Below are 19,611 nucleotides of genomic sequence, written 5' to 3'. Positions count from 1 at the left end.
TATTCATCCTTTCTGATGGAGGCATAGTGTATATGGACCACATTTTCTTTATCCATTCATCCGTTGAAGGGCATCTTGGTTCTTCCCACAATTTGGCGACCGTGGCCATTGCTGCTATAAACATTGGGGTAAAGATGGCCCTTCTTTTCACTACATCTGTATCTTTGAGGGAAGTAATTTCTAATAACAGGCAATTTAGGTCAGACTTCACTGGAAGACATAATAAGGAAATAAACAGAGGCTTATACCTACATGAAGAATAAAACAAAGTGAAAGCTACAAATGTGGGTTGATACAAATCCATTTGTTGAAGAGACTGTCTTTTCCCATTGCATATTCTTTCCCACTTTGTTAAAGATAATTGACCATATATTTGTGGGTTTATTTCTGGGCTTTCTATACTGTTCCATTGACCCATGTGTCTATTTTTATTCCAGCATCATACCATTTTTATTACTACAGCTTTATTTTTTAAAAGATCTTATTTACTTTTCTGAGAGAGAGAGAGCAGAAGAGCACAAACAGGGGGAGCAGCAGAGGAAGAGGGAGAAGCAGGCTCCCTGCTCAGGACCCTGGGATCACAACTTGAGCTATAGTCAGACACTTGACTGACTGAGTCACCCAGGCACCCCACTATAGCTTTATAGTGTAACTTAAAATCTGAACTTTTACTCCCTGCTTTGTTCTTCTTTCTCAAGGTTGCTTTGGTTAGGTAGGGTCTTTTGTGGTTGCATACAAATTTTAGTATTATTTATTCTGGTTCTGTGAAAAATGCTATTGTTTTAAAAGAATTAATAAGATTGATAAACCCCTGGCCAGACTTATCAAAAAGAAAAGAGAAAGGACCCAAATAAATAAAATCATGAATGAAAGAGGAGAGATTACAACCAACACCAAAGAAATACAAACAATTATAAGAACATATTATGAACAACTCTACGCCAACAAATTTGACAATCTGGAAGAAATGGATGCATTCCTAGAGACATATAAACTACCACAACTGAACCAAGAAGAAATAGAAAACCTGAACAGACCCGTAACCAGTAAGGAGATTGAAACAGTCATCAAAAATCTCCAAAAAAAAAAAAAAAGCTATTGTTATTTGATAGGGACTGAACTGACTCTGTAGACTGCTTGTGTAGTATGGACATTTCAACAATATTAATTCTTCCAATACATGAACATGAAATATCTTTCCATTTATTTGTGCCATCAATTTATTTCATGAATGTTTTAAAGTATTCAGAATGGGGGTGCCTGGGTGGCTCAGTGTGTTGGGCCTCTGCCTTAGGCTCTGGTTGTGGTCTCAGGGTCCTGGGATTGAGCCCCGCATTGGGCTCTCTGCTGGGCAGGGAGCCTGCTTCCTCCCCTCTCTCTCTGCCTGCCTCTCTGCCTACTGGTGATCTCTTTGTCAAATAAATAAATAAGATCTTTAAAAAAAATAAAGTTTTCAGAATAAAAACTTCTTTCACCTCTTTGATTAAGTTTATTCATAGGTATTTTATTCTTTTCCACAATTGTAAAATGGGACTGTTTTCTTATCTCTTTTTCTGCTACTTCATTATTAGTCTATAAAAATGTTACCATTTTCTGGGTATTAATTTTGTATCCTGCAAATTTACTCAGTTCATTTAGTACTTCTAATAGATTTTCTAATAGAGTCTTTAAGGTTTTCTATAAATAGTTTCATGTCATCTGTAAATGTGACAGTCTAATTTCTTCCTTACCAATATAGGTACCTCGTTTCTTTTTCTTGTCTGATTGCTGTGGCTAAGACTTCCAGTACTATGTTGAATAAAAGTGGTGAGAGCGAACTCCCTTAGAGGAAAAGCCCTCAGTTTTTCACTTTTGAATATAATGTTGACTGTGGGTTTTCATATATGGCTTTTATTATATTGAGGTTTGTTCCCGCTAATCCCACTTTGTTGAGAGTTTTTAATAAACAGATGTTCAATTAAGTCAACAAATTTAGAATTTATTAATATATCCCCCTTCTGATTCTTATAGGCCATTAACATGCAGCTGGCTGACATAATGCTTAATGTACAGCGGATAATAAATCGCTACACTCTTGATGAGAATGTGCACTCTGGAAGAAAAATATCCATTACAGAATATAAGAAACGGAGAGTAAATTTCATGGAAAAAATAGTTACTTGTGCTAAGAATGTTGAAATTAGAGAAAAGACTCTTGTGTACATACTGGCCTGGTTGGAAGAATGGAGTAAGTTTCCAGAGGTGGCTCAAAGGAAAACCATGAAGTTAATGAAAAAGCTAGAGAAAAGGATCTATAAATTATAAAGGGTTAATCAGACTAAAGACTAAGGAGGTTATTGAGAAAACAGTTATCCACTGTTTCAGTAAGCATAAAATAAGAAAAATATAGTCCTGTTCACTTAATGCCAGCTATTCTGGACTCCTTGCTTTTTCCTTCAAGCATGCCAGCATGCCCCTGCCCAGTGTCTTTATGCTTACTATTCCTTTGCCTGGAACACTGTCTACAAGTAGGCATGTGGCTCATCCTCTGCTTATATCTCACTTTAAAATGGTATGTTCTCTGACCATCTCCATTTCCTACTCCTTGACACTGTACATTACTCTTTACTCTTTATTTTCATCTGTAGCATTTCTTACCATCTGACAACCTATATAACTAATTTTTGTCTCTCTCCTTCCACTAGCATGCAAGCAGTATGAAGTCAGGAAATTTCATTTAGTGCAGTACCCTCAGCATCTAGAACAATACATGACAAAAGAGACATTGGTTGAATGAAAGAATGAATAACCTTAGAATATAAAAAAGGAAATGTCGGGCGCCTGGGTGGCTCAGTGGGTTAAGCCGCTGCCTTCGGCTCAGGTCGTGATCTCAGGGTCCTGGGATCGAGTCCCGCATCGGGCTCTCTGCTCAGCAGGGAGCCTGCTTCCCTCTCTCTCTCTCTCTGCCTCTCCATCTACTTGTGATTTCTCTCTCTGTCAAATAAATAAATAAAAATCTTTATAAAAAAAAAAAGGAAATGTCATTTAGTTGCAAGAAATATCATGTAATGAGGGTCTTAAAATACTAAATAACTTATGAAAGGAGTTAATTGGGTTTAGTTACTCAATATTAAAGCACATGTTCACATTTTTAGATACCAGAGTATTTTCATGTCCAAGATTTACTGTTCACGTTTCTATTCCAAGTCTCTTTTTCATTTCTTCATAGAGATCCAAGATTTACTGTTCAGGTTTCTATTCCAAGTCTCTTTTTCATTTCTTCATAGAGAAAAGCTTCAGAATAGGAATAAGTATGAGATACCTACATTCCCTAATACTATAATATGGAGTAGTTAGCCAATATTATAAACTTATATAGTTATAATTATTTTTCTGCACAAAAGCTTTTTTTTTTTTTTTTACTCTCTTCAAGATGCAATTTTGTCTGAGATGACTGCAACTGATATTGAGGAACACCACCACTGGATAGCACAAATGGAGTTTTTACCAGAAATGTTCAAAGCTATTGAGAACAATGTCAAGTTACTGTGTAGAATTAGTGTATTTTTGTTTGAAGAAAAGAAGAGACAAAGGAGAAAAACAGGTAAGGGTGCTTGAAGACATTGGAAACATATTTGACTTTTTCTAAAAAATGGGTTTATTAAGGTACAATTTATATACCATAAAACTCACATATGTTAAGTGTACAATTCAATGACTTTTAGTAAATTTAGAGTTGTATAACTCTCACTACAATTCAATTTTAGAACATTTCCTTCATCCCATAAATATCCCTCACACCAAGTTGCAGTCAATCCTCATTCCCACTTCAATCCCAGACATACACCAACCTATTTCATTTCAATAGGTTTGCCTTTTTTGGATGTTTCATAAGATGGAATCATATTATATGTATTTTTAAAAAATACCTGGTTTCGGGGCACCTGGGTGGCTCAGTGGGTTAAGCCTCTGCCTTCAGCTCAGGTCATGATCTCAAGGTCCTGGGATTGAGCCCCGCATTGGGCTTTCTGCTTAGCAGGGAGCCTGTTTCCCATCTCTCTCTGCCTGCCTCTGCCTGGTTATGATCTCTCTCTCTCTCTGTCAAATAAATAAATAAAATATAAAAAAATAAAATATCTGGTTTCTTTTACTTAACATATGGTTTTGAAATTCAGCCATGTTAAAGGATACCTTTGTGGTATCCTATTCTTTCTATTACCAATTGTATCTCACTATTTGCATATACCACATTTTGCTTACCTACTCACCAGTTCATGGACACTGGAATGTTTCTACATTTGACTTTTATGAATGCTGCTATGAAAACACTTGTATAAGTCTTTGTGTGGATGTATGTTTTCATTTCTTTTGGGTCGATACCCAGGAGTAGAATTTCTAGGTCATTTATCAATTGCTGGTAAACTTATGCTTAACGTTTTAAGAAATTGTTAACTTATTGCCCAAGTGACAACGCCATTTTACATTCCCATTAGCAATGTATTAAAGTTCTGGTTTCTCCACATCTTCAATAACATTTGCGATGGTTTTTTTAGTATAACCTTTCTAAGAGGTGTGAAGTGGTATCCCATTGTGGTTTTAAATTGCATTTCCCTAAAGACTAATGATGTTGAGCATCTTTTCAGGTGCTTATTAGCCATTCTTATATTTATTTTGATGAAATGATTATTCAAATATTTACCTGTTTTTTTGTTGAATTTTAAGAGTCCTTTATATATTCTGGATACAAGTCCTTTATCAGACATGTGACTTTTCAGCGGGCCTAGGTGGCTCAGTTTGTTAAGCATCTGCCTTTGGCTTGGGTCATGATCCTAGGATCCTGGGAATGAGCACTGTATTGGGCTCCCTGCTCAGTGGGGAGTCTGCTTCTCCCTCTCCCTCTGCTCCTCCCACTGCTTGTGTTCTCACTTTCTTGCTCTCTCAAATAAATAGATAAAATCCTTTCAAAAATGTGATTTTCAAATATTGTCTCTCAATTTGTGGTTTGTCTTTTCACTTTCTTAATGGGGTCTTTGAAGCTCAGTGGTGTTTGATTTTGATGAAGTCAAATCAATATATCAATGTTTTCTTTTATGGATCATGGTTTTAGTGTTGTATTATAAAAACTTGTATCAGTCAGTGTTCAACCAGAGAAGCAGAACCACTAGGAAATTATATATTATCTATCTACCCATTACAAGGTATTTTGGGGAATGTACTTTGCATTCTTTCAATCCTTTTAAATTTATCATTACTTGCTTTATAGCATACCATATATATAGTCTATCCTAGAGAATGTTCTGTGTGTGCTTGAAAAGAATATATATTTAGCTGTTGTTGGGTGGAGTTTCTATAGTTTATTTATACTGTTATTTTAGTCTTCAAATACATCCTTGCTGATTTTCTGTCTAGCTGTTCTATTGTAGAGAGTGGGATATCAAACTTTCTAACTATTATTATTGAGTTGTCTACTTCTCCCTTAATTCTGTCAGTTTTTGCTTCCTGTATTTTAAGGCTCTGTTACTGGGTGTATATTATCTTTATAATTGTGATAGCTTCCTGATGAACTGAGCTTCTTCTTCTTCTTCTTCTTCTTATTATTATTATTATTGTTATTATTATAAAATGTCCCTCATTGTCTCTAGAAACATTTTTTGTCTTAAGTCTATTGTGTTTGATATAAGCATATTCTCTCCAGCTCCCCTGTGGTTACTGTTTGTAAGGTTGACTCAAAGATGTGCTGCTTATGTGTTGCTTATAGTTAGATCCTGTCAGCTTCGAAATATATATATATATACACACACAAATACATATATATATTATAGTAAATTTAGTAAATTGAGTTTATAGCAAATTTGACAAAAGTTAAGCATATATTATATAGTAAATAAATAATTATACACACACACATACACACACATAAAATTTGGCAATCTTGGGGCGCCTGGGTGGCTCAGTGGGTTAAGCCTCTGCCTTCGGCTCAGGTCATGATCCCAGGATCCTGGGATCAAGCCCCACATCGGGCTCTCTGCTCAGCGGGGAGCCTGCTTCTCTCTCTGCCTGCCTCTCTGCCTGTCAAATAAATAGATAAAAAAAAAAAATTTGGCAATCTTTCACTTATGATTGGAATGTTTGATTCATTCAAATTTAATATAATTATTGATATGGTTGGATTTACACCCACCATGTTCCTGTTTGTTTTTCATGTCTCATCTCTTCTGTTCCCTTGTTGTTCTTTTACTACCTTCTGTGTTAAACAAATATTTTTTATTGTTCCATTTTATTTATTTTTTAAAAATTTTATTTATTTATTTGACAGACAGAGATCACAAGTAGGCAGAGAGGCAGGTAGAGGGAGAGAGGAGGAAGCAGGCTCCCTGCTAAGTAGAGAGCCTGATGTGGGGCTCCATCCCAGGACCCTGGGATCATGACCTGAGCTGAAGGCAGAGGCTTTAACTCACTGTGCCACCCAGGCACCCCTATTGTACCATTTTAATTCCATTTTCCTCCTATATTGTTGGAGTAATTTCCTTGTAGTTGCTCTAAGGGATTGCCGTATACATCATAAATTATCACAATTATCACTAAGATTAGTACTAACTTAATACAGGCAAAATATAGAATCTTTGCTCCAATAGCTCCATTCTCTTCCCCTCCTTTGTGCTTTGTCATATATATTACATGTATGTATCATAAGCCCAACAATATATATACCATAAGCCCAAGAATATAGTTTCATAATCATTGGCTTTTAAAAAAATTTTTTTAAGAAGATTTTACTTATTTATTTGACAGGCAGAAGTCACAAGTAGGCAGAGAGGCAGGTAGAGAAAGAGAGGAGGAAGCAGGCTTTTTGATGGCTGAGTAATATTCCATTGTATACATATATACCACACCTTCTTTATCCATTCATCAGTTGACAGAAATTTGGGCACTCTCCATAATTTGGCTATTGTCAATAATGCTGCAATAAGCATCATGGTGCATGCGCCCCTTCAAATCACTATTTTTGTATCCTTTGGGTAAGTGCCTAGTAGTACAGTTGCTGGATAGTGGGGTAGTTTTATTTTTAAGTTTTTGAGGAACTTCTATACTGTTTTCCAGAGTGGCTTCACCAGTTTGCAATTCTCTAATGATAGACAACACTGAGTATCTTTTCATATCCTTAGTTGTCATCTGTATGTCTTATTTCTTATCTTCATTTAAAAAGTTAATTGTACATGCATGGTACTTTGAAAAAAAATTATTTCAGGGAATGGATGTAATAGACATTTCATAACACATTTAGAGAAGTGCTGAAAGCACATGCATTAACTATGGATATGTAAGTGTTCACTTGCAAGTTATTTTGACAGTTATTCATGTTATTTCCATGAATAATGTAATATATTTAGAGAACTATTTAAAAACATATGTAATGGGGCGCCTGGGTGGCTCAATGGGTTAAAGCCTCTGCCTTTGGCTCAGGTCCTGGGATCAAGCCCTGCATCCGGCTCTCTGCTCAGCGGGGAGCCTGCTTCCCTTCCTCTCTCTCTGCCTGCCTCTCTGCCTGCTTGTGATCTCTGTCAGTTGAATAAATAAATAAAATCTTAAAAAAAAAAAAAAAAGAAAACATATGCAATAAGAATGGTTACAGGAGGGGCACCTGGGTGGCTCAGTGGGTTAGGCCTCTGCCTTTGGCTCAGGTCATGATCTCAGGGTCCTGGGATTGAGCCCTGCATCAGGCTCTCTGCTCTCTGCTCCCTGCCCCCCCGCCCCGCCACCTGCCTTTCTGCCTACTTGCAATCTCTCTCTGTCAAATAAATAAATAAATAAAATCTTTCTTTTAAAAAAAGAGCTGTATATGCATACTACTTTGAGAAGGGTGTTATTTCAGGGAATGTGTAATAGAAATCTGTAATGCATTTAGGGAAGTGTTAAAAGACACATGCAATGAGGATGGTTATGAGAGTTGCATGTGCATGCTACTTTGGGAAAAGTGTTATTTCAGGGAATGGATGTCTTACCTTCATTTTTTGAAGAGTAGTTATCCTGGATATAGAACTCTTGGTTAGGAGAATTATTCTTTCAGCACTTTGAATCTGTCATCTCACTGTTTTCTGGCCTCTATTGTTTCTAATAAGTAGTAAGCTGTTAAATTGACTATGGTTCCCCTGTACTTTGATGTTTGAGTCTCCTTTGATTGTGATAAGTCTTTTTTTTTTTTTTTTTGCTTTAAAGACTCTTTGTGTAGCTTTCAATAATTTGACTATGATGTATCTAGGTATGGATCTTTTTAATGTTTATCTTACAGTTCAATGAGCCACTTGAATGTGAGGATTAATTTGAGATGATTTGGCCATTATTTTTTCCCCAATATATTTTTTAAGATTGGGGGTTAGAGTGAGAGGAAGAAGCAAATGCTCCCCCTGAATGGGGAGTCTGATGCAGGGCTCAACCCTAGGATTCTGAGATCATGACCTGAGCTGAACTCAGATGCTTAACAGACAGAGCCACCCAGAAGCCCATACTTCCTCAATATTTTTAATGCCCCCCGCTCTTCTTCTGGGACTTCTATGACTTGTACAATAGTATGTTTGATGGTGTCCCATGGGTCTTTGAGGCTTTGTTCGTTTTTTAAAAATTCTTTTTCCTCCCTGGTCTTCCGATTAGACAATCTTTACTAATCTGGTGTCAAATTTGCTGGTTATTTTCTTCTGCCATTTCAAATCTACTATTGAGCCCTTTTGGTAAATTTTTCATTTCAATTATTGCACTTTGCAAGTCTAAATTTTCCACTTGGTTTTTCTAATTTCCATCTCTTTACTGATGTGCTCTATTTGATGATAATTGCCACTGTATTTTTCCTTTATTTTAAAATTTGCCTTCCTTTAGTTCTTTGAACATAGTTATAATTCTTCTTTCAAAGTCTTTTCAAAGTCTTTTTCAAAGCAACATCTGCTCCCCTCCCAATCCCTGAGAAAATTTCTACTAACTGCTTTTATCCTCTGTGTATAGGTTGCACTTTTGTTTCTCTGCATGCTCCTTTTATGTTAAAAACTGAGCATTTTAGGGGCACCTGGGTGGCTCAGTCAATTGAGTGCCTGACTCTGATTTCACCTCAAATCATGATCTCAGGGTTGTGAGACCAAGCACCATGTCGGGCTCCTCACTGGGCAGAGAGCCTGCCTGAGAGTCTCTCCGTTTGACCCTCCCCACCTCTAAAAAAACGTGGACATTTTAGATAACATATTATAGCAACTTTACTTTTTAAATTTTTTTAGATTTTATTTGTTTATTTGAGAGAGAGAGAGAGCATGAGCAGGAGGTGGGGGCAGAGGGAGAAGCAGGCTCCCCGCTGATCAGGGAGCCCAACGCAGGGCTTGATCTCAGCACACTGAGATCATGACCAGGGCTGAAGGCAGAAAGACATTACACTGACTGAGCATTATAGCAACTTTAGATTCTGATTTTCCCTATAACCTCCAGGGTTTCTTTTTGTCACTTTTTTTGTTTTTTAGTGACTTCCCTAGACTAATTCAGTGGAGTCTGTCTCCCCAACAATGTGCAGTCACTGATATCACTGCTCAGTTGTTCTTTTATTCTTTTTGTTTTTATTTTAAGGCCTGAATTCCTAGGGGTCACTTTTGGGTCAGCATAGGTTAGTGGTCAATAACTGGCCAATGATTAGGGATCCTGACTGATTCAGTAAGTCTTCTATTCTTTGCTAATGGGTCTGTGTATGGGTTAAGGAAGTATTGTTTTAGATGCCCCTAAGCATGATTTTTTCCCTGCTTTATTCCACAACAAATCAGCCCCCTTAGGTAGTAGAGCTGTCAATCTGTTCAGCCTGCCTTGCTTTAGTAGGACACACGGGCTACTGGCTGGGGGAGTTAGAGACAGAAGCAGCTCCAGGCTAAAAACATCACAGACTTCCCCCATTCTTTCTTAAGTTTAGTAATTTTTCTTGACTAAAGTCTTACCGAATTGTTGTATGCCTTTGGTCAATTTCCAAAGTCCTAAAATGGTTTTGGCTGCTTTGCCAAGCTTTATCATTGCTTTTTTTGAAGGAGACAATGTTTGGAGTTTCTCATTTAGCCATTCTGGAAACCCCTTCAAAGGTTTGACTTTTGTCTGCTCTTTTTTGACTCTTCTGAAAGAATCAAGATTAAGTGTGGTTCAGAAAAGTGAGGAAAGACAGAAACCCAAGAAAGAAAATGGAAAGCACCAAGCATAATCAAAGCCAAAGGAAAGTTTTGTTACAGCTAACCCCAAACTTGTAACTGAAGGTAAATTGAGATTACAAATAAAGAATAAAGACTAAACTTTGGAAGCGAAAGTTTTAGGTGATTGTGGGGAAAGAGTTATTCTTTTAAAAATAATACTATTTATTTTGGAGGCAAAGCTTTTTTTTTTTTTTTTTTTTTTAAGATTTTATTTTTAAGTGATTTCTACACCCAATGTGGGGCTCAAACTCGCAGCTCCAAGATTAAGTCACACTCTCTATAGACTGGACCAGTCAGGTGCCCCAGGGGACCCAAGGCTTTCTGATGAATCTTTATCTTATAGCTAACTATTATTTTGGCTAAATTCCTTAGGTTTTAGCAAAGATAGAGCACAAAACAGAACAAGAAATGCAATCTTATTATTTTATGTTTTATGGGTTTTTTTTTCCTTTAGCATCTAGAAGTACTCTATGGAAATCTTGGAAAGAAAGAGTTATAAAGCGACCTGCAACAGCTCATGCTTTAAGACCAGATCAGATGATCAGTGATGCATTTGCAACAAATACAAAGGTTTCAGAAATCCAAGATATGCTACAGGAACTCATAAACACTATGATGTTCAATAAATTGGAAAACAATGCTATTAAATATATATCATCAACAATAATAAACCTTTCTAAGGCTTTGGGTATAATAAATGATGAACTAAAAATTTTTAACCTCCAGAGTGCCAATATGTATATAAGTGAGACAAGTGAAAAGGAAAAAGAGCTCTCCCTGAAGATAATGCGAGAGCTCAGTGAAAAAAATGAAATGCTTCAGCAGAAACTTCAAGAAGCAGAAGAAAAATATGAACAATTTATTCGGTCCAAAATTGTTGTAGAACCCCAAGTAGGTATAGCATTACCCACATCAACCTTGAAAGTGTTGCCTGAGCTTTCTTCACAATCAACCACTAGCAAAGCTGACATAGAAGACAATATGGATGATATGTTGGTTAAAGAACTTGAAGATATTACAGATGAGGCCCAAACAAAAGGGACCAAAGGCTTGGGGATCAAGTGGGACTCAACTATTTCATATAGAGCCCCAGCTGAAATGACTCCAGAATTTACTGAAGAGCAATATCCTTCACTTAAAAAAAAGCAAAGAGAGTCTTCTGAAGGTATCACTGAAGATAAGATATCACAGAAGAAAGGTGATGTCTATAGGAAAGATGGGACTGACCAGTATCAATCACAGAAAAAAAAGCGAACTAAAGGCCCATATATGCATGAGACTTCTGGATTTAATGTGAGTGATGATAAAGGTAAAGAAAAAGACTCAGAGACCAAACTTGATTACCATTTGGAGCTACAGTCACTGGAAAAGAAGAGAAAAGAAATAAAATCCTTTTCTGAGGACAAATCAAAGTCATCCACTGAATCAAGAAAACCAAGAAGTGAACATGTCCCTGCTGATTACCCTTCTACTGACACAAAAAGCCAAGTTGGCAGAAATGGAACAAGTGGTTTATGGGAACAACTCAGGAAGCTCAAACCTGAATATTCACATTACAAAAGCCAGATTTCTTTAGAGAGTAAAGAGGAATCCACCACTGAGTCAATGGACAAAGAGAGCAAAAGTGAGACGAGCAGCCAGGCAGAGCAATTTGGGTCTACCCAACTTGGTAATTCCTCTGAGAAAGTGAAAACAAAAGGAAAGAAACACCATGTCTCTCCAGGAACCACCACAAGCAAAGAGGGAAAACTTGAAGAGGACATATTAGTAACTAAGAAAGTCAAGTCTCATAGACCTGTGAAGCCCAAATCTAGGGTAACAGAAGAGATTTCAGAATCTACCAGAGTTCCAGGAAGTCTAGACGGCAGAAGTGAAGAGAGTAACCTAGAAGAATTTCAAAAAGCTGTAATGGCTTTCCTAAAAGAGAAAATTGATAACGTAGGAAAGCCTTTGGATAAAAAGACTGTGCCAAAAGAGGAATTATTAAAAACACCAGAGGCTGAAAAATTAGGAATCATAAGGGAAAAAATAGAGGAATATTTCCAAAGCGTAGGTGAAACTGTGACAAAAACCTTGAGGAAGTACAAAGATATAAAAAGTGCAGGACAGGTTGGAGAGAAACCTTTGAAACAAAAAAAAGAAGTCTCATTTATGCCAGGATTACATTTTCAGAAGTCCACTAGTGCAAAGTCTGAAATTAGCACCTTACTGTCATCTAAGAGCAAGGATCCACTAACTGACAATTTAATACAAACGATCTTGGCTGAACTAGAAGGGAAAAGAGATGCTCTAGTGGCCTCAACGGTAGGGAGAGACAGCATGGAAAGGCAAAAACAAAGGCGGGAGAAACATTTGCAAGAAGGTCCAGAAAAAATAGTTGGTAAGCGTCTCAAACACCAGTTGCAAGAAGGGAGTTTCTGGAAGAAACTGCAGGAGGAAGAGTCATGGCTCCAGAGGAAGGGAGGAAAGCAAGGACAACGGAAGCAGAAACAGTGGCAGAAAATGTGGAAGGAACAGCAAAAACAGAGCATGCAAAAGCAGACTGAGCAAGATGAGGAGCAAACACAAAGAGAAGAGGAAGATTATCAGAAGCCAAAACAGCAGCAGCTGGAAGCATGGGATAAAAAAATGGAAAAACAAATGGTGCCCTTGGAGAAGGAGAAGGGACAGCAGAAGAGGGATGCTCAGAAGGTAGTGAGGTATCAAGAACTGGAAATAAATTGGGAGAAAGAGGAGAAGCAGGAGCCATGGAGAAATGTAGAGGACCATGAAAGACAGAGGCAGAAAGAAACAAAGGATCAGATGAAGATTAAGGAGATAAACTCTGAAGAACAAGAAAAGATGTTCGGCCAAACTTCAATGACATTGTCTCCCCCGTGGAAGAGCATACAGAAACTAGCACCCCAGTTACATCAAAGAAAAGAGTTCCAGAGTCATCTTAAGGCCTTAGACATTCTTGCTGATGGGAAGCACCCTATACCAATCACTCCTCCTTCCACACAATCGCCCTCACCCGAGGCCATTCCAGTTTCTGGACAGTCTCCCACAAAGTTCCTCACTCTAACTCCTAAACAGGCCCAGGCACTGGGGATCAGTCTCACCACTGAGGAGGCCAAGGCACAGGGCATCACTGTCACCTCTCAGCAGGCCCAAGAACTGGGGTTCACTTTAACTGATGAGCAGGCACAGGGGATCACTCTCACCCCTGAACAGGCCCAGGCACTAGGGATTACACTCATTCCCCAGCAGGCACCGAAACTGGGATTCACCCTCACTGATGAGCAGGCACAGACACAGGGGATAACTCTCACCCCTCAACAGGCCCAAGAACTGGGGTTCACCCTAACCGATGAACAGGCACAGGGGATCACTCTCACCCCTGAACAGGCCCAGGCACTAGGGATCACACTCATTCCCCAGCAGGCACCGAAACTGGGATTCACCCTCATTGATGAGCAGGCACAGACAAAGGGGATGACACTCACCCCTCAGCAGGCCCAGGCACTGGGGATCACTCTCACCCCTGAACAGGCCCAGGCACAGGGGATCACTCTTACCCATAAACAGGCCCAAGAACTAGGGTTCACCCTCACTGATGAGCAGGCACAGGGGATCACTCTCACTCCACAGCAGGTCCAGGCAATGGGGATGACTCTCACCCCTGAGCAGGCCCAGACATGGGGGACCACACTCACCCCTCCACAGGTCCAGGCACTGGGGATCACGCTCACCCCTGAACAGGCCCAAGTACAGGGAATCACTCTCACCCCCCAGCAAGCCCAGGCACTGGGGATGACTCTCACCCCTGAGCAGGCCCAAGCACAGGGGATCACTCTAACTCCTCAGCAGGCCCAGGCCCTGGGGATCACACACACACCTGAGCAGGCCCAGGCACAGGGGATCACACTCACCCCTCCACAGGCCCAGGCATTGGGGATCACACTCACACCTGAACAGGCCCAAGCACAGGGGATCACTCTCACTCCCCAGCAGACTCAGGCACTGGGGATCACTCTCACCCCTCCACAGGCCCAGGCACTAGGGATCACACTCACACCTGAACAGGTCCAAGCACGGGAGATCGCTCTCACCCCCCAGCAGACTCAGGCACTGGGGATCACACTCACCCCTGAGCAGGCCCAGGCAGAGGGGATCATACTCACACCTGAGCAAGCCCAGGCACGGGGGATCACACTCACACCTGAACAGGCCCAGGCACTGGGGATCACGCTCACTCCTGAACAGGCCCAAGCACAGGGGATCACTCTCACTCCCCAGCAAGCCCAGGCAATGGGGATGACTCTCACCCCTGAGCAGGCCCAGGCACAGGGGATCATACTCACACCTGAGCAGGTCCAGGCACAAGGGATCACACTCACACCTCCACAGGCCCAGGCATTGGGGATCACGCTCACCCCCGAACAGGCCCAGGAACAGGGGATCACTCTCACTCCCCAGCAAGCCCAGGCACTGGGGATGACTCTCACCCCTGAGCAGGCCCAGGCACTGGGGATCACACACACAGCTGAGCAGGCCCAGGCAAGGGGGATCACACTCACCCCTCCACAGGCCCAGGCATTGGGGATCACACTCACACCTCCACAGGCCCAGGCATTGGGGATCACTCTCACTCCCCAGCAGGCCCAGGCACTGGGGAGGACTCTCACCCCTGAGCAGGCCCAGGCACTGGGGATCACGCTCACCCCCCAGCAGACTCAGGCACTGGGGATCACACTCATCCCTGAGCAGGCCCAGGCACAGGGGATCACACTCACACCTCCACAGGCCCAGGCATTGGGGATCACTCTCACTCCCCAGCAGGCCCAGGCACTGGGGAGGACTCTCACCCCTGAGCAGGCCCAGGCACTGGGGATCACGCTCACACCTGAGCAGGCCCAGGCATGGGGGACCACATTCACTCCTCCACAGGCCCAAGCACCGGGGATCCCTCTCACCCCCCAGCAGGCCCAGGCACTGGGATTCACCCTCATTGATGAGCAGGCACAGACACAAGGGATAATTCTCACCCCTCAGCAGGCCCAAGAACTGGGGTTCGTCCTCACTGAGGAGCAGGCACAGGGGATCACTCTCACCCCTGAACAGGCCCAGGCACAGGGGATCCCTATCACTTCTAAGCAGACCCAAACACAGGGGATGCCCCTCACACCTCAGCAGGCCCAGGCACTGGGGGTCACTCTCACCCACCAGCAGGCCCAGGCCCAGGCCCAGGGGATCGCTCTCACCCCTGAGCAGACCCAGGCACAGGGGATCCCTCTCACCCCCCAGCAGGCACAGGCACAGGGGATCCCTCTCACACTTCAGCAAGCCCAGGCACTGGGGGTCACTCTCACCCCTCCACAGGCCCAAGCACAGGGGATCCCCCTCACCCCCCAGCAGGCCCAGGCACAGGGGATCCCTATTACTTCTGAGCAGGCCCAGGCCCTGGGGCTCACACTCACTCCTGAACAGGCCCAAGCACAGGGGATCACACTCACACCTCCACAGGCCCAGGCATTGGGGATCACGCTCACCCCCGAACAGGCCCAAGCACAGGGGATCACACTCACACCTCCACAGGCCCAGGCATTGGGGATCACGCTCACCCCCGAACAGGCCCAAGGACAGGGGATCACACTCACCCCCCAGCAGGCCCAGGCACTGGGGATCACTCTCAGCCCAGAGCAGGCCCAGGCACAGGGAATCACACTCACACCTCCACAGGCCCAGGTATTGGGGATCATGCTCACCCCTGAACAGGCCCAAGCACAGGGGATCACACTCACACCTCCACAGGCCCAGGCATTGGGGATCACGCTCACCCCCGAACAGGGACAAGCACAGGGGATCACTCTCAACCCCCAGCAGGCCCAGGCACTGGGGATCACTCTCAGCCCAGAGCAGGCCCAGGCACAGGGAATCACACTCACACCTCCACAGGCCCAGGCATTGGGGATCACGCTCACCCCTGAACAGGCCCAAGCACAGGGGATCACACTCACACCTCCACAGGCCCAGGCACTGGGGATCATGCTCACCCCCCAGCAGGCCCAGGCACTGGGGATGACCCTCAGCCCAGAGAAGGCCCAGGCACAGGGAATCACACTCACACCTCCACAGGCCCAGGCATTGGGGATCACGCTCACCCCTGAACAGGCCCAAGCACAGGGGATCACTCTCACCCCAAAACAGGCCCAGGCACTGGGGATCACTCTTACCCCTGAGCAGGCCCAGGCACAGGGGATCACACTCACCCCTTCACAGGCCCAGGCATTGAGGATCATGCTCACCCCCGAACAGGCCCAAGCACAGGGGATCACTCTCATCCCCCAGCAAGCCCAGGTACTGGGGATGACTCTCACCCCCCAGCAGGCACAGGCACTGGGGATCCCTCTCACCCCGCAGCAGGCCCAAGCCCAGGGGATCCCTCTCACACTCCAGCAGGCCCAGGCACAGGGGATCACTCTCACACCTCAGCTGGCTGAGGCACTAGGGATGGCTCTCACCCCTGAACAGGCTCAGGCACTGGGGATGACACACGACCCCCTGCAAGCCCAGGGACTAGGGGCCACACTCATTCCGGAGCACGCCCAGGCACAAGGGATGACTCTCACTCCCACACAGGCCCAGGCACTGGGGATCACGGTCACCCCTGAGGAGGCTCAGGCACTGGGGATTACTCTCATCCCCCTGCAGGCCCAGGCATCGGGGATCACTCTCACTCCTGAACAGACCCAGGCCTTGGGGATCACTCTCACCCCACAGCAAGCCCAGGCACTAGGGATCCCTCTCACCCCTCAGCAGGCCCAGGCACAGGGGATGACTTTCAGTCCTCAGCAGGCCCAGGCACTGGGGATCACACTCACACCTCCACAGGCCCAGGCATTGGGGATCACGCTCACCCCTGAACAGGCCCAAGCACAGGGGATCACACTCACACCTCCACAGGCCCAGGCATTGGGGATCACGCTCACCCCCGAACAGGCCCAAGCACAGGGGATCACACTCACACCTCCACAGGCCCAGGCATTGGGGATCACGCTCACCCCCGAACAGGCCCAAGCACAGGGGATCACTCTCATCCCTGAGCAGGCTCAGGCACAGGGGATCACACTCACCCCTCAGCAGGCCCAGGCCCTGGGGCTCACTCTCACCCCTCAACAGATCCAGGCAAATGGCATCACTCTTACCCCTGACCAGTTTAAAGCACTGGCAGTCACCCTCACTCCTGAGAAATGCCAGAGCTTGGGTTTCACACTCACTCCTAGGAATTTTCAGGCATGGGGGTCTCCTTTCACTGTAGCACAGGCCTGGGAATCGGGGGTCTCTATTACTCCAGAAAGTCCCTGGTTGTCAGCTGTCCCTCGTATCCCTGAACAAACCCAAGGTTTAGGTGCCCCTCTCTCCTTAGAACAGGCTCAAGCATTAGGGGTTTCTTTCTCTCCAGAACACTTCCGGAAATCTGGGGTCCCTCTCACCTCAGATAAATTCCGTGCTATAGAATCTCCCCTTGAGCAAGTGCAAACTTTGGGAGCTCCCTTCATCCCAGGACAATCCCATCCCATGGGTATTACTCTCATGTCTGAGGAGGACCAACAATCAAGGGAACAGCCCTCACTGCTTGGGCCCCAACCTACTTTAGAACATACCCTGAAAGCTGGGATCATTCCTGTTACTGATAAACCCATTACACCAGGTGGTCCTCACATTTCTAAGCAGTTCCCTACATTGGCTCCTTCTGGTCTTAGATCTTTTCAAAGATTGAAGGCTTCTGTCCTCCCTGGGGAATCCTTTACATCAAGTCCTAGGCAGGCCCCAGCATCTGCTCCTATTGCTGAGAAGTCCTCTGTATTTGAGGTCTCTCCTACTCCTTTGCAGGTATCAGCGTCTCCTCTTTCCCAAGCCCCTGGGAAATTGCTAGGAATGAGAATTCCTTCTGACTCTGGGAAACTTATGGTACCACAGACTTTTCCTTCCTCTAAACAGACCCTGGTTTCTGAAAGGCAAACTGTTCAGTTTGTAGCACCAGAGGTCCCTCTGGCCTCTGGGAAGCTTGCACCGGAGACCCTTCTTAGTTCTAGAAAGTTCTTAAGAGACTCTTGGACTCCTCAGCTACCTCTGATATCAGAGGCCCCGCTTGCCCCCAGGAAGCCCCTTATATCTGGAGTTCCACTCTCCTCCCCTCAGTTTTCTACTCTTTTGGCTCCTCTTTCCCCTAGGAAGCCCTTGGTTCCTGGGACTTCTTCCGTCCTGGAACCTAGACCCTTAACACTTTCTGAGAAGCCCCAGGCATTCCAGCTCCCTGCTATCTATGAGCAATCTCTCTATCCACAAATCCCTTCTACTCTTGAACAGCATCAAACTTTCCCCCTGGGGATCCCTCCTACCCCTGGGCATCCTCCAACACTATGGACCTCCTTAACCCCTGGAAAGCCCCAGAAAGATATGTCCTCTTCTATAGCTAAGGAAAGTAAGGAAAGATTGGCAATTATTTCTTCTCTGAAATCTAAATCAGTCCCTTTTACTGCTAAGAACTTCCAAATATCAGGGATCTCTGATACTTCTGAAGAATTCCAGACATGCCATGATCCTATTGCCACAGAACAATATAGAACATTTCAGTCCTATCTCACCAATTACAGGACACCAATATCACAAACCCCTTACATTGGTGGGAGGGCCCTTCCCCCTCTCGTGAAGTCTCTTTTTACTAAACTGCCCAAAACGTCACAGATCTCATCTTCTGAATGGGACCAGAAAACCCAGTTCCCCCCTATAGACAAGTCCTGGATACTGACTTCAGATTCAGTTACCAAGAAACCCAAGATGATGCCCCCTTCCTCTCCCCAAGAACTCAAAGAGCAGAGGTATTTTGTTGATGTGGAAGCTCAGAGAAAGAACCTGGTACTCTTAAATCAGGCCACAAAATCTTCTGGACTCCCTTCACAGCTACACACAACAGCTAGGAATCTCATAATTGAGACACTTCATACAGACACAGTTCGGCTGGGATACCTATTCCGCAAGTACATTGCTTACAGGCTGATCCAGCGTGCAAGGTAGATGTAAATATTGAATGTCCAGTTTTCTGGTTTAGTCCTGATTTCAAATATCCTCCCTTCACTCTCCTATAAGTATATACATATCTGTCATATTAGATGTTCTAGAATATTATAGGTCTGTGGGATGAAGTCTATTTAAGATACCAAAAGGAGATATACTTTTTTTGGAAATAAAAACGTCATGGTCATGTAACATGATCTATTTCATCCATTTATATCTCTAGCAGAGATACTAAGATATATTTTGTGGATCAGGGTTGATCTCCAAAATACCAACTTTAAAAGCTCGGTCCCAATTATTCTAAAATTATAACTATTCTAAATTTCTTTCATCTTCTTGGGTTCACCAGAAGTTGTATGATTCTTGAAAT

At 43.6% G+C, this 19,611-nt stretch overlaps 2 protein-coding genes across 4 annotated transcripts in view; one reads left to right on the top strand and one right to left on the bottom strand.

The window, feature by feature from the left end:
* Positions 1-19,611, bottom strand: part of LARP4 (La ribonucleoprotein 4) — a 206,902-nt gene that overhangs the window by 118,714 nt on the left and 68,577 nt on the right. The gene's annotated exons all lie outside the window — the stretch shown is intronic.
* The window catches only part of FAM186A (family with sequence similarity 186 member A), a 77,540-nt gene that overhangs the window by 40,326 nt on the left and 17,603 nt on the right, over positions 1-19,611 (top strand). For 2 of the 3 annotated variants that reach the window (XM_082741243.1, XM_082741242.1), the window contains exons 2-4: positions 2,011-2,227; positions 3,413-3,583; positions 10,636-19,237. In XM_082741243.1, the coding sequence (XP_082597369.1) occupies positions 2,011-2,227; positions 3,413-3,583; positions 10,636-19,237 (8,990 nt within the window). The remainder of the gene's footprint in view (positions 1-2,010; positions 2,228-3,412; positions 3,584-10,635; positions 19,238-19,611) is intronic. The other variant, XM_082741244.1, reaches the window with a different exon arrangement.

This window comes from Mustela nivalis (genome assembly GCF_964662115.1).
Source record: "Mustela nivalis genome assembly, chromosome: 7".
In the NCBI taxonomy this organism is placed as follows: Eukaryota; Metazoa; Chordata; class Mammalia; order Carnivora; family Mustelidae; genus Mustela; species Mustela nivalis.
The sequence above is the reverse complement of the archived record's forward strand: the minus strand, read 5'-3'. Positions and strand labels throughout refer to the sequence as shown.